The following is a 13,140-nucleotide window of genomic DNA, read 5'->3' on the forward strand; positions in this document are numbered from 1 at the left end:
CGTGCCACAGGGTCACCTTGCCGATGACACCGCACCTCCCCGAGGTTTTGGTGGCTTCTTCAGCCCTCCCTGACACTCACCTTCAGAGCAAACCCTCCCAAATGCCACCAACCCTCACATACCAATAACTCACACCTAAATCCACCCACAAGGTCAGAAGGACGTGGAATCGTGGAATTCCATAAAGGCACACCCTCATCATGACAGAGAGGGAAAGCGGAGCACGCTGACCATTAGTAGCAATTACTGGGTTTTGCTCACAGGAACACAATATTGTCATTCACAGGACATAAATCATCATGAAATCTTATGGTCTGAACGCGGAATAAGGGATTCGACACCACAGACCAGCCTGGGAACAAAGGGATCGGACCCCGTTTGTTGTTTGTTTTTGGATTTCTGAATGAGAGCAAGGAATACACTTTACATGCACGCGTGTGTTGAAATTAGAATTTGAGGAACCCAATTGGACCATAAAAATGGAACAGGTTCAGCCTGAACAGCCTCTGGTTTACCAGATCTCATGATGCCACTCAAGACACCAGGCCGAGAGCTCTCTCTCATCCATCAGGAACAGCTGCCAGGCACTGGGAGATTTCCAAGCTCTTCCAGAGTGACCTCCCCAGGACATCAGCAGCTCCATCAGCATTCCTGGGTGCAGCACAATGACTGATGGACATCCAGCAGCACAAAACAGAGTCCCGGTCTTCACAAGTCACCCAGAAACCACAGCACCCAAGGGACACAAAGTGACATCACTGATGATGCTGCAAGTCTCCAGGGCTCTGGTTGTTTATTCATTCCTCCCTGACACATCTGACAATGAAATCCTGCCAAATACCAACCCATGAAAATTGCCGCCAAGATCAGATGGACACGGCATCAAGAGCAGGACTCAGAATTGGAGAACATCACAAAGGAAAACACTCCCCAACTCATGACCTCATGCCAGGTGGGGTGAGGCAAAAGCTGCTGCCTCAAAAATGCCCCAAGGCCACGGGACAAGGCTGTCACACCCCTTCAGGACCAGCATAAAAGCTGGACCAGAGCCTCTGTCCCTCACACACTTCTCCTGACAGCTTCTCCTGCTGACAACCAGGTGAGCCTCATGCCACTGACCCTTTTGATCCTCTATCCCTGGCCCCTCTCTTCCAGCACGCTCAGCCCCAGCCTCAGCAGCCCTCACACCTCCCCACAGCCCCACAACAGCCTCCACACTCCATCACCATCCTCCATCACTGCCCCTATTCACCCCCACACTCCTGCCCTGCCTCACCTCTCTCTCTTCCAGGACCCTCCACTCCACACCCATGGCCTGCAACACCCTCTGCGGATCCACCTGCGGACCCACCCCGCTGGCCAACAGCTGCAACGAGCCCTGTGCCCTGCAGTGCCAGGATTCCCGCGTCATCATCAACCCTTCCCCTGTGCTGGTCACCCTGCCAGGACCCATCATGACCTCCTTCCCCCAGAACACCGCCGTCGGATCCACCTCCTCGGCTGCCGTGGGCAGTGAGCTCAGTGCCCAGGGACAGCCCATCTCTCGTGGCTTTGGTGGCTTTGGCTACGGCCTTGGCTACGGCCGTGGGTTTGGCTACGGGCTGGGAGGCCTGGGCTGCTATGGCAGGAGGGGATATGGCTACATCTGCTGAGGGCTCTCAACCTCCTGACACCAACCAACCACTCTGGAACCTATCTCAGGCATTGAGGACACATCTCTGGGCCACGGCTCTCAAAGGGGCTCGGTGATTCCAGTTCCTGTGATGCCTGAAGGCATCACCTGCTCTGAAGCCTACAAGCAAGGCAGCAGCCATGAGTCCAGCCGAGCTTGCCTTCAAACATGGCCCATCTGCCTTTTCCTTCCACTGCCTGCTCTGAATCTCCCCTGTGGTTATGTCCAGTCCCCTCTGAGGCCAATCCTTCTCCCAAGCAGATACCACTGGGTGTCTCCGGTGTGTGGCTCCAACTGTGGGGCTCCAAGGCCTTGATGCTCTGCCCAAACCTACAAGCAAAGCTTCTCTGCTGATGGTCACCCTGCTCACAGCCCAGTCTGGCTCTCTTCCACTTGCTGCTCCCGAGTTTTCACTCTTCATCCTCAATAAAGTTTTCTTGCATCACAACCTCACATGGCTCTTCCTTTTTATTCCCCGGACTCTTCCAGTCTCTCTCAGCAGTAAGGCAAGTTTTTGCAGGGAATTGGCGTGGATGAAAAAGTGCACCAAGCCCTCTCTTAGGAAATATTTCTCCAGTTCCACTACCCCTAGCACACCTCAGTCTTCCATTTCACCCTTCACTTCCTTGAGATCAGGCCTTGATGCTCTAATGCAGGTCTTTGCCTGCCTCTGACACAAGCCCCTTGTGGTCTCTGTGTTCTCTTTTGGTTCCAGCACCTCATCAAGTCAGAGGTTCATCTACAGGTCTGCTTGAGCAGGTCCTTTTCTTCCTTCTCATGGATGGTCCTGCCTGGGAAGTCATGAGCTGGGGATTCCTTGCCTTCCCCCACAATCCACAGCGTCATGTTCTTCTGGGGTTGTGTCCTTCCTTCCAACCTTGGTGGTGTCTTTTACATGCGAGTTTTAGAGAACATATTCTGGTATTTATGGCTCGTGTCAGGGTGGGCTCAAGATGTGACCAAAGCTTTGGAGAAGTGGAGTTGCCCCCATGCTCTGGCAGCCCTGTCAGGCTGCATTTTGCAGCTGTGCTGAGTAGGAGGTGTTGTACCTTCAATCACATACCCTCCCTCCATGCTTTTCTCCCAGCTGGCAATGGCTGACATTGGACCATTGTTTTCCTCTTGGTTGTGCTGGGTGTGTTTCTTGGTGCCACTCTTGCTTTTAGAGTTTTGATATCCAGGGTCTTTTGGGTCATTTCTTGGGCTAAGGACTGTGGTCATTCCTTTGAGCAATGTCTGGTTGTCAGAAAGAGGATTGGGCAGTTGCCCTGGGTTGTTGGAGGAGAACATTGCATAATCCTTGACAACACCCCAGGCTCATCCAGACTGTGTCAGTGGTGGCTGGAGAAGGCTCTGAAGGGCTGGGTCTGGTGGCTTGTGGTCAGTGTCCCAAGGTCCAGCAAACCCCCAGTGCTGTGGCCCAGGGGTTGGATCTTTTTGGCCAACACTGATATCCTGAGTGGTCCTGGACATCTGCTGGAGCTCAGCAAGGACAGGTGCCAAGTGCTGTTTGTTGGTCATCCCAGGTAGGAAGTAAAGTCCTGGAGTCGCTTGGAACAATGGTTTTCTTCTCTGAAAAAGCCTTTGGGGTTGTGGCTGAGAAGAAGTAGACCAGGGGGTGCCCTTGGGTGGGAAAACGGACCCCAAGGTTCGAGGGAAGAAGTGGGGAAGATGTTGTGATGAGACAGGGGGAGGTGACTCTTGCTGTCTCCTGAGAGCTGGTGACAGCCCATGTGTGGTGTTATGAGCGGTTCTGGGCTCCCCAGCATGAAAATGAAATCCATTTAATAAATCTAAACCATTTCAGGGCCAGCAATGTTCTAAAGGGGCTGGGGGCACTTTCCTAGAGAAGAGGATGGGAGAGCTGAGACTCCCAGGGGACAAAGATGGACAGGGCTGTGCCATCAGTGTGTGCAAATCCCTGACGGTGAGGAGTGAAGACAAGGGAGCCTGGCTCTTCTCAGCAGCACACACGTGCAGGGCAACAGAGCAAGGGCACAAGTGACAAGAGATTAAACTCCATGGGCAAAGAAGACAAGAATCTTTCATAGTGAGGGCAGCCACAGTGTGGAAGAGGTTGTAGAGTGGAAGAGGTGGTGGAGTCTCGATCCTTGGAGATCCAAATCTGCACTGTGCATGGTTCTGAAATGTTCTCCTGTTGCTCCTGCCTGAGCAGGGCAGTGGAAGCTCTTGCACTCCAGAGCTCCTGCCCAAGAGGTTGATGTTGTTTCTCTCTTTGCTGGGAGGCTTCAGGAGGCCTGGTGAGGAAGGGGTTTGTGCACTGGCATGGAGTGACTTTTCCATTTTTGTGCCAAGGAGAGAACTTTTCTGTCAAAGACTTTGGTGTAAAAGCTTGCAGGGTGTGTGACATATTCTGGAAGATGTCCCTTCCTGTTTTTCCTATGCCTATTAGTTACTCCTATAACTAATTTGTTATTAGTTCATTTGAGATATATGTAAGCAAAAGTGTTGTTGCCCTGCTGCACATACTCCCAGTGGCTTGTTCAGCTCTAGAATGTGGTGGGTGAGGATGTGAGACCACTGGAATTAAAAAGATGAGGAGGCATTGAGGTTTGATGCAGTTAAACTTTATTGATGTGAAACAATGAAAAAGTCAGGAGAAAGAAGTGGAAATAATCTGTTGTGAGGTATGAGTAGGCCGACCACCAGCTGAGGAGCTTTGCTTGCAGGAGCTGTGGCCAGAGGCCAGAGCTGGTGGTGTCAGGGGTGGTGCTGAGGGTCCTCAGCAGATGTAGCCATAGCCCCTCCTGCCATAGCAGCCCAGGCCTCCCAGCCCGTAGCCAAACCCACGGCCGTAGCCAAGGCCGTAGCCAAAGCCACCAAATCCACCAGAGATGGGCTGTCCCTGGGCACTGAGCTCACTGCCCACGGCAGCCGAGGAGGTGGATCCGACGGCGGTGTTCTGGGGGAAGGAGGTCATGATGGGTCCTGGCAGGGTGACCAGCACAGGGGAAGGGTTGATGATGACGCGGGAATCCTGGCACTGCAGGGCACAGGGCTCGTTGCAGCTGTTGGCCAGCGGGGTGGGTCCGCAGGGCTGGCAGAGGGTGTTGCAGGCCATGGGTGTGGAGTGGAGGGTCCTGGAAGAGAAGGGGTGAGGCAGGGCAGGGGTGTGGGGGTGGTGATGCAGGAAGGCAGGTGAATGTAGAGGCTGCTGTGGTGTTATGGGGAGATGTGAGAGCAGCTGAGGATGGAAAAGAGGGACCAGGGCTGCAGGAGCAGGAGGATCAGGGGATTGAGGCTCACCTGGTTGTTGGCAGGAACAGGAGGAGAAGGTGTCAGGAGAAGTGTGTGAGGGAGAGAGGCTCTGGGCTGGCTTTTATGCTGGTCCTGGAGGGGCGGGACAGCCTCGTCCCATGGCCTTGGGGCAATTTGAGGCTGCAGGTCTCACCTGGCCCAGCTTGGTGAGTCATGAGGTTGGAAGTGTTTTCCTTCGTGCAATTCTGCAATTCCATGTCCTGCTCTTGATGCCGTGTCCATCTGACCTTGGCGGTATCTTTGTGGTGAGAGTTGGTATTTGGGTGGATTTGATTGTTCCATGTGTGCCAGGGATGGGTGAATAAACAACCAGAGCCCTGGACATTTGCAGCCTCATCACTGAGGTAATTTTGTGGCTCTGATTGTGCTGTGGTTTGCGGTGTCTTGTGAAGGCTGGGACTCTGTTCTGTGCCACTGGATGTCCATCAGTCATTGTGTCACCCAGGAACGCTGAGGGAGCTGCTGATGTCCTGAGGCAGTCACTCTGCAATAACCTGGCAGAATTCCGGTGCCTTTGAGCGCTTCCTAATGAATTAAAGACAGCTTTTGGCCTTGAATGGGATCAAGGGAGAGGATCCGGCAAAGCCGAGGCTGTTCAGGCTGAACTTGTTCCATTTGTCAGGTCCGTTTGGATTTCTGCAATCTTCACTGTCATTTAATGTGTATTCCTTGACCTCATTCATGAATCTTATAAACAAACAAGCAGCCAGCGTTTGCTCAGGCTGGTCTGTGATGTCAATTCTCTTATTCCGCATTCAAGCCACAAGGTTTCATAATTTAAAACCTCTAAGTCTTAATATTTTCTTCCTGTTAGCAGAAGCTAATTGTTACTAATGGACGATCAGTGAGCTCCTCCTCCCTCCTGTGTCATGGTGCTGGCGTTCTTTTTTGGAATTCTGAGATTCTGAGCCACTTTGTTAAAGGTCTTGTCCATCTGACTTTGATGGCAATATTTAAATGCAAGTATTAGAGGTTAAATGCTGGTGTTGTTGGCCTTGTCAGGGCGAGGTGAAGATGTGACCAAAGCCACCTCGTCAGTGAGGTCACCCCAGGGCACTCATGTTCTGTAGTTTGTGGGTGCATTGTGAAGATGAGCCCCAAACCATCACGACTCTCTCAGGCTGGTCTGGGCTTTGCAGGAGCTCTGCTTCTGAGAGTCTGCTCCTTTCACCCCATTGTTTCCATCCCCACCGTGCTGCCATCTCTCCCGGTGTTTTTGTACACCAGACCTTTCCGGCTGCAGATGGGAAAGCAATCCTGTTGTTTAGGGAGGATCCCATGCTGCCCTAAGTTTCGTGTTGGTTCATCCATGGCACTCGTCTCATCTGGGCTCAGCAAGGTCACACGGTGGGGTCACAGTGCTGAGATCTGCCTGACACATGGAAAGGGAAAATGGTGAAGGATGTGGAAAGCAAAACATGTGAGGAGAGCTATTCCTCAACCTTTGATTAATCCACGTATCCTTTGGCCACGTATCCTTTGCTGCAAAAAACTCCAGCAGTCACCAGGACAGGATTAGGAAAATAAATACAAGCAGCTTGAGGGCAGTGTCCATCCTTTCAGCCACCACTGCTGGGACTCCACAGTGGAATATGGACATGGACATGGTTGACCAAGAGCAGCACAGGGAGACCGAGACAATGATGGAACTGGAGCACCCTTAAAATGAGGTGAAACTAAGGACCTGGAATTTCAGGCAGGAGACAAAATGCAATTGGGAGATGTTGTCAATATGCCATGGCAGGACCTAGTGCTAAATCCCCAGTTCTCCAAAGCATTTGTTGAACCCTCTGCATGTCCCGACACTTGCTATCAACAACAAGACATTGGTTAATTCTCTCAGCTAAGAGGTTATGCCAAGGTCAGATGGACACGGCCTCAGGGGAAAGAACACGGAATTGCAGAGTTGCAGGAAAGAAAACACTCCCCAACTCATGACTCACCAGGTTGGGCAAGGCAAGAGCTGCTTCCTAAAAACGCCCCAAGGCCATGGGACGAGGCTGTCCCGCCCCTCCAGACCAGCATAAAAGCCAGCCCAGAGCCTCTCTCCCTCACACACTTCTCCTGATTCCTTCTCCTGTGAAGAAAGCAACGTGAGTCTGAAGCCCCTGACCCTCCTGCTCCTGCACCTCTGGCCCTTTTCTCTCAGTCCTGTTGGCCCCAGCCTCAGCAGCCCCCACACTTCCTCACACCCCCACACCCCTGCCCCGTCTCACCCCCTTCTCTTCCAGGACCCTCCACACCTCACCATGGCCTGCAACACCCTCTGCCAGCCCTGCGGACCCACCCCGCTGGCCAACAGCTGCAACGAGCCCTGTGCCCTGCAGTGCCAGGATTCCCGCGTCATCATCAACCCTTCCCCTGTGCTGGTCACCCTGCCAGGACCCATCATGACCTCCTTCCCCCAGAACACCGCCGTCGGATCCACCTCCTCGGCTGCCGTGGGCAGTGAGCTCAGTGCCCAGGGACAGCCCATCTCTGGTGGATTTGGTGGCTTTGGCTACGGCCTTGGCTACGGCCGTGGGTTTGGCTACAGGCTGGGAGGCCTGGGCTGCTATGGCAGGAGGGGTGGCTACATCTGCTGAGGACCCACAGCTTCCTGACACCAGCCAACCACTCTCTGGATCACATCTCAGGACACATCTCTGTACCAAAGCTTTCAGAGGAGCTCAGTGATTCCAGCTTCTGCTCTCAGGCCACCAAGCAAGGCAGTAGCCAAGGGGCCAGCCCAGGCTGCCTGCACACATGGCCCATCTGCCTCCTCCTCTTCTCCTCTCCCTGCTTCCTGCTCCCTGCTCTCCCCTTTGGCTCTGTCCAGCCCCCTCTGCTGCAAACCTCTTCTTCCAGGTCGGAGACCATTGGGCACCTCTGGTGGGCTGCTCCCACTGTGGGGCAGGAATTCCTTGATGCTCTGGCCAAATGTTCTGCAAGAAATGGACCTTGCCTGTTGGTCACTCTGATTGCACCTCAGCCCAATTCCCTTCCACTGGCCGCTCCTGCTTTTTTCAGTATTTTGTCTCAATAAAATTTTTCTTGCATCACAATTTCAGATGTCTGTTTTCTCAATGGACTCGTAATAATCTGGATGTGAAACCTGTTTCCTTTGTGCTGCGCCAGAGGAGAGCAGGAATCCATAGTCCAAGTGTCTTCAGGAGAAGTTTAGGTTGGCTATTAAGGGATGGAGAGGGTTGTCACTGGTGTCACAGACTACACAGAGTAATGGTGGAGTCATCCTCCCTGCAGGGATTTAATATCCCTGTAGCTGTGTCATTTGGGGACACGGGTTAATGCTGGCTTTGGTAGCGCAGAGGGAATGGTTAGACTTTGTACTCAAAATTTAGATTTTCTGTAACATAGTGTTTTCAAGATGTGATTGTTTAGTGGCTGATTTTGTAGTCCTGCTTTAACAGTTGTGCTCCATGTCAAGAGGCTTTTCCATCAGAGCTGACTCCATGTGTGTTGGGTGCAAGGGAGCAGAGGCCAAAGAGTGGCAGCAGGGGAGGGGTGAGCCAGGACTTTGAGATTCTGAGTTGTGGCAAATGCTGAGGGGCGAGGCCAGTTCTCTTGGAGCATTTCCTTGAGGAAATGGTGCTTGGCTGAGCTCTGTCTGCTCTGTGCCAGTGCCTCAGCCTGGGCATGAGGGGAGAGCTGTGGCTGCTGAGGGACACAACCCTTTTGTGAATCCTTTGTTGCTCCTTCCCCTTCCATGCTCCTGGAGCAACTAAACAAATCCAGGTTGCCTGAGAGGGCAGCGAGAGAGTGGCTGTGGGTCTGGGCCCAGAGGCTGGGGATCAGTGGCCCAAAATTCACATTGAAGCAAATCTCAAGGGAAGTAGGTCAAGAGTTGTAGCCATGAGGCCAACCCTGCTCAACATCCTCAACAGTGACGTGGGCAGTGGGGCTGTTGTCCCCTCAGCGAGCTGGCAGCTGATGGAGTGGCTGAGGCACAACTTGGCTGTTCCACCGGTCAGAGGGAGATGGGGACTGATGGTTAAAGGAGTCTCCTGAAGTTCAAGTAAGGGAAATGTGAAATTCTGCATCTGGGCAGGAATGGGAGTGGGCCCCAGGTCATGCTGGGGGCTGAGAGGCTGGGTAGGAGCTTTGCTGAGCAGGATCCTGTGGTGCTGCTGGAGAACAAAGGGACCACAAAGTCTCAATGCTTTCCTTCCTGACAAAGGCATCGCCAGTATCCAAGATAGATTTCAGGAAATTCTTACCCTGAAATTGGGAGAAGTGACCTTTCCTCTCTTTAGAGCACTGGTGGGGTCCTGTGTGGCGTGGTGTGGGCAGTTCTGGGCTGTCCAGGGAAAGAAGCACAAGAAACAAGAAACAAGATCAAGGGAAAGAAGCACAAGAAACAAGAAACAAGATCAAGGGAAAGAAGCACAAGAAACAAGAAACAAGATCAAGGGAAAGAAGCACAAGAAACAAGACCAGACCAGGGCGACCGAGATGCCGAAAGGGCAGGAGAATCATTCCTTAGAGGGCAGAGAGAGCTGGGACTCCCCGGAGACAAGGCAGATCCCTGACGGCAGGAAATGAAGTTGAGTAAGCCGGGCTGTTCTCAACAAAGCACACAGAGGAAGGAAAGAGAGGAAGGGAAGAAAGGAAAATAGATGGAATTCCATGGGGAATGAAGGTGAGAATTTTGAGTGTGAGAGTGGTCTTGGAGTGGAAAAGCTGGTGAAGTCTGTGGTGGGACAACCAAAATTGAGCTGGCTATGGTACTGGAAATGCTGCCCTTGCTGACTTTCCTTGAGGAGAGGGAAATGAAGCCCTTGTATTCCAGAGTTCATGCCCAAGTGGATGATGTTGTTCCTCCTGTTTGCTGGCTGGGTTCAGGAGTCCTGATGGGGAAGAGAGGTTTTCAAGTGTGTGCTGGCACAGAGAGATTCCACCAGAGCCATGAGCAGGAGAGCGTGGATGTGTCAAAACCTTTGGGGCAGGGGGTTCTAGGTTTGTGTCATGTTTTGGAAAGTGTGACCTCAAGCCCTGCTTCCAGTGCCTCTCTTGGTTATTGCTGGTGGTGACATCTTAGCGAAGGGAGTTGTTCTGCTTCTTTTCCATCCACACCAACGGCCTACCGGGCATTTTACTGGGTGAGGATATGAAACCATAGGAAGTGAAAAAGATGAGGAGACATCTCAGACTTCGATGCAGGTAAATTTTATTGAGGGGAAAAAAATGGAGACAGGAGAAAGACTAGAAGGAATCCAGTGTGAGACACAAGTAGGGTGAAGATCAGCTGAGGCGATTTGGTTGCAGGAGCTGTTGTCAGAGGCCAGAGCTGGTGGTGTCAGGAGTGGTGCTGAGGACCCTCAGCAGTTGTAGCGGCCCCTTCTGCCGTAGCAGCCCAGCCCATAGCCATAGCCCTGCCCGTAGCCGAATCCACAGCCATAGCCAAAGCCACGGCCGTAGCCAAGGCCGTAGCCAAAGCCACCAAAGCCACCAGAGATGGGCTGTCCCTGGGCACTGAGCTCACTGCCCAGAGCAGCCGAGGAGGTGGATCCGACGGCGGTGTTCTGGGGGAAGGAGGTCATGATGGGTCCTGGCAGGGTGACCAGCACAGGGGAAGGGTTGATGATGACGCGGGAATCCTGGCACTGCAGGGCACAGGGCTCGTTGCAGCTGTTGGCCAGCGGGGTGGGTCCGCAGGGCTGGCAGAGGGTGTTGCAGGCCATGGGTGTGGAGTGGAGGGTCCTGGAAGAGAAGGGATGAGGCAGGAAAGGGATGTGAGGGTGTGATCAGCAATGATGTAGAAAGTCAAAAGAGTGTGGAGGCTGTTTTGGGGCATTGGGAAGTTGTGAGGGCTGCTGAGGCTGGGGCTGAGCGTGCTGGAAGAGAGGAGACAGGGGAGCAGGAGCAGGAGGGTCAGGGGATTGAGGCTTACCTGGTTGTCAGCAGGAGCAGAAGGCTTCAGGAGAAGTGTGTGAGGGACAGAGGCTCTGGGCTGGCTTTTATGCTGCTCTGGAGGGGTGGGACAGCCTTGTCCAATGGCCTTGGGGTAATTTTTTCGGCAGCAGCTCTTGCCTGGCCCAGCCTGGTGAGTCATGAGGTGGGGAGTGTTTTCCTTCATGCAATTCTGTAATTCCATGTCCTGCTATTGATGCCGTGTCCATCTGACCTTGGCAGCAGTTTTCATAATTTGGTATTTGGGTGGATTTGATTGTTCCAGATGTGTCAGGGATGGGTGAATGAAGAACCAAAGCCCTCCAGATCTGCAGTGTCATCAGTGATGTCATTTTGTGGCCCTTACGTGGCACTGATGTGAGTGTCTTGTGCAGACTGGGACTCTTCCATGCCGCTGCGTGTCCATCAGTCATGGTGCTGCACTCAGGAATGCTGAGGGAGCTGCTGATGCCCTGGGGAGGTCACTCTGCAATAGCTTGGCAAGATTCCAGTGCCTGGGAGCTTCTTCTGTTGGATCAAAGAGTGCTCATGGCCTTGTGTCTTGAATGGGATCGACAGAGAGGACATTTATAATGAGAGGCTGTTCAGGCTGAACTTGTTCCACTATTACAGCCCATTTGGAATTCTCCAATTCACATGACAATGTACTCTGCCATTTAAACTCTATTACCTGACCTTGTTAAGAAATCCATTAAGGTAACAACAAACTGGGCTTGATCCCTTTTTTCTCAGGCTGTTTGTGACATCCATTAGTTTATTCCGCGTTCAAGCCACAAATTTCATAACTCATAACCTGTAATTGTTAACATTGTGTTCCTGTAAGCAAATAACCAATAATTACTAATTGGCAATCTATGAGCTCCTCTGTCCTTCCCTGACAAGGCGGGTGCGTGTCTTTGTGGAATTGTGCAATTCCATATCCTGCTCCTGAGGCCCTGTCCACCTGTGGTGGCAACTTTTAATTGCAAGTACTAAGAGGTCAAGTTTTTCTGTTGGTGATTCATGTCAGGGAGGGCTGAAGACCTGACCCAAGCTTTGGAGAGGTGGGGTGTCATCACTGTGGTCACCCCATGGCCCTCAGGTTTTGTGGTTTTTGGGCGCCTTCTGAAAAATTACCCCAAATTTCGCACAGTTCTGATAGGCTGGTCTGGGCTTCGCAGCTGTGACAAGGAGGAGGTGTTGCGACTTCCATTGCCTTCACCCCTCCATGCATTTATGCCAGTTTGCACAGCCTGCCCTCAGACCTCACCTTTCAATTTGGACATGCTTGGTGGGTGCACCGGTGGTAGTCTAACCGCAAAGGTTTTGATATTTTCTGTCATCCCTTGGGCTGAGTGCCAAAGGCTGAGGCCACTTGTGATTGTCTGAATGAGGATTTGGAGGTTGACCAGGATTGTTGGAGGCGAGCATTTCATGATCTTCAACAACCCAGACAAGTCCAGCTCATGGCAGTGCCCACCGTAGTGGACTGAGAAAGGTCTGAAGGGCTGGGCCCAGTGGCTTGTGGCCGGTGTCCCAAAATTCAGATGGCAGCAAGTCCCCAGTGCTGCAGCCCAGGAGTTGGATCCACTGGGCCAACACTGAAAATTTGATGGATTCTGGACATCTGCTGGACTTCAGCAAGGGCAGCTGCCAAGTGCTTTCTCATGGGAGGATTCATCCCAAGTAGGAAGAAATACCTGTGTGTCACTTGGAACAATTGTTTCCTTCTCTGAAAACACCTTTGTGGTTCTGGGTTAGAAGGAATGGGATAGGAGGTGTCCCTGTATTGTGAGAAAAGGCATCTCCTGTGTCCGGGTCAGGACTGAGGAGAATTGTTGTGATAAGACAGGGAGAGAAGACTCTTGGTGTCTTCTGAGCACTGGTGAGGTCCCATGTGAGGCAGTGTGTGCAATTCTAGTCTCCCCAGTGTGAAAATGAAGTGAGTTTAGTGAATAGCAACCAGCTCAGAACCACCAAGATTCCAAAAGGGTTGGTGAATCATTCCTGGATGAGAAACTGGGAGAGCTGGGACACCAAGGGGACAAGGGTGGACAGGGAGGCGCCATCAGTGTGCACAAATTCCTGACTGCACAGAATGAAGTGGAGGGAGCCCGGCTGCCCTGAGCAGAGCACACGTGCAGGACAAGAAAAGTGTAAAGGGAAAACAAATGGAATGCAATTGCTAAAGAAGGCAAGAATTTCTCATTTTGAGGGCGGTCACAGAATGGAAAAGGCGTTGGACTGTCAGTCTGGGGAGAGCCAATACTGAACTGTCCATGGTGATGGGGATCCTGCTC

The 13,140-nt window shown here is 52.4% G+C and overlaps 4 protein-coding genes across 4 annotated transcripts; 2 read left to right on the forward strand and 2 right to left on the reverse strand.

Moving 5' to 3' along the window:
• Nucleotides 1-1,310: 1,310 nt before the first annotated feature.
• On the forward strand, nt 1,311-1,652 carry LOC110480296 (feather beta keratin). The gene has a single exon (XM_021548146.3). The coding sequence runs from the start codon at nt 1,311-1,313 to the stop codon at nt 1,650-1,652; it is 342 nt and encodes a 113-aa protein (XP_021403821.2).
• A 2,678-nt stretch (nt 1,653-4,330) lies between these two features.
• On the reverse strand, nt 4,331-4,754 carry LOC144246469 (feather beta keratin-like). The gene has a single exon (XM_077783968.1). It carries the CDS (start codon nt 4,752-4,754, stop codon nt 4,416-4,418), a length of 339 nt encoding a protein of 112 aa, XP_077640094.1. The 3' UTR covers nt 4,331-4,415.
• A 2,446-nt stretch (nt 4,755-7,200) lies between these two features.
• LOC144246472 (feather beta keratin-like) lies at nt 7,201-7,536 on the forward strand. Its single transcript, XM_077783995.1, has one exon. It carries the CDS (start codon nt 7,201-7,203, stop codon nt 7,534-7,536), a length of 336 nt encoding a protein of 111 aa, XP_077640121.1.
• Nucleotides 7,537-10,269: 2,733 nt separating this feature from the next.
• Nucleotides 10,270-10,632, reverse strand: LOC110480295 (feather beta keratin). Its single transcript, XM_077784028.1, has one exon. It carries the CDS (start codon nt 10,630-10,632, stop codon nt 10,270-10,272), a length of 363 nt encoding a protein of 120 aa, XP_077640154.1.
• Nucleotides 10,633-13,140: the final 2,508 nt, after the last annotated feature.

The sequence above is a fragment of the Lonchura striata genome, chromosome 1, assembly GCF_046129695.1.
Source record: "Lonchura striata isolate bLonStr1 chromosome 1, bLonStr1.mat, whole genome shotgun sequence".
Taxonomy (NCBI): Eukaryota; Metazoa; Chordata; class Aves; order Passeriformes; family Estrildidae; genus Lonchura; species Lonchura striata.

Excerpts from the sequence above, each read along its gene's own strand:
- LOC110480296 (XM_021548146.3), top strand. The coding sequence starts at position 1,311 with ATGGCCTGCAACACCCTCTGCGGATCCACCTGCGGACCCACCCCGCTG.
- LOC144246469 (XM_077783968.1), bottom strand. The coding sequence starts at position 4,754 with ATGGCCTGCAACACCCTCTGCCAGCCCTGCGGACCCACCCCGCTGGCC.
- LOC144246472 (XM_077783995.1), top strand. The coding sequence starts at position 7,201 with ATGGCCTGCAACACCCTCTGCCAGCCCTGCGGACCCACCCCGCTGGCC.
- LOC110480295 (XM_077784028.1), bottom strand. The coding sequence starts at position 10,632 with ATGGCCTGCAACACCCTCTGCCAGCCCTGCGGACCCACCCCGCTGGCC.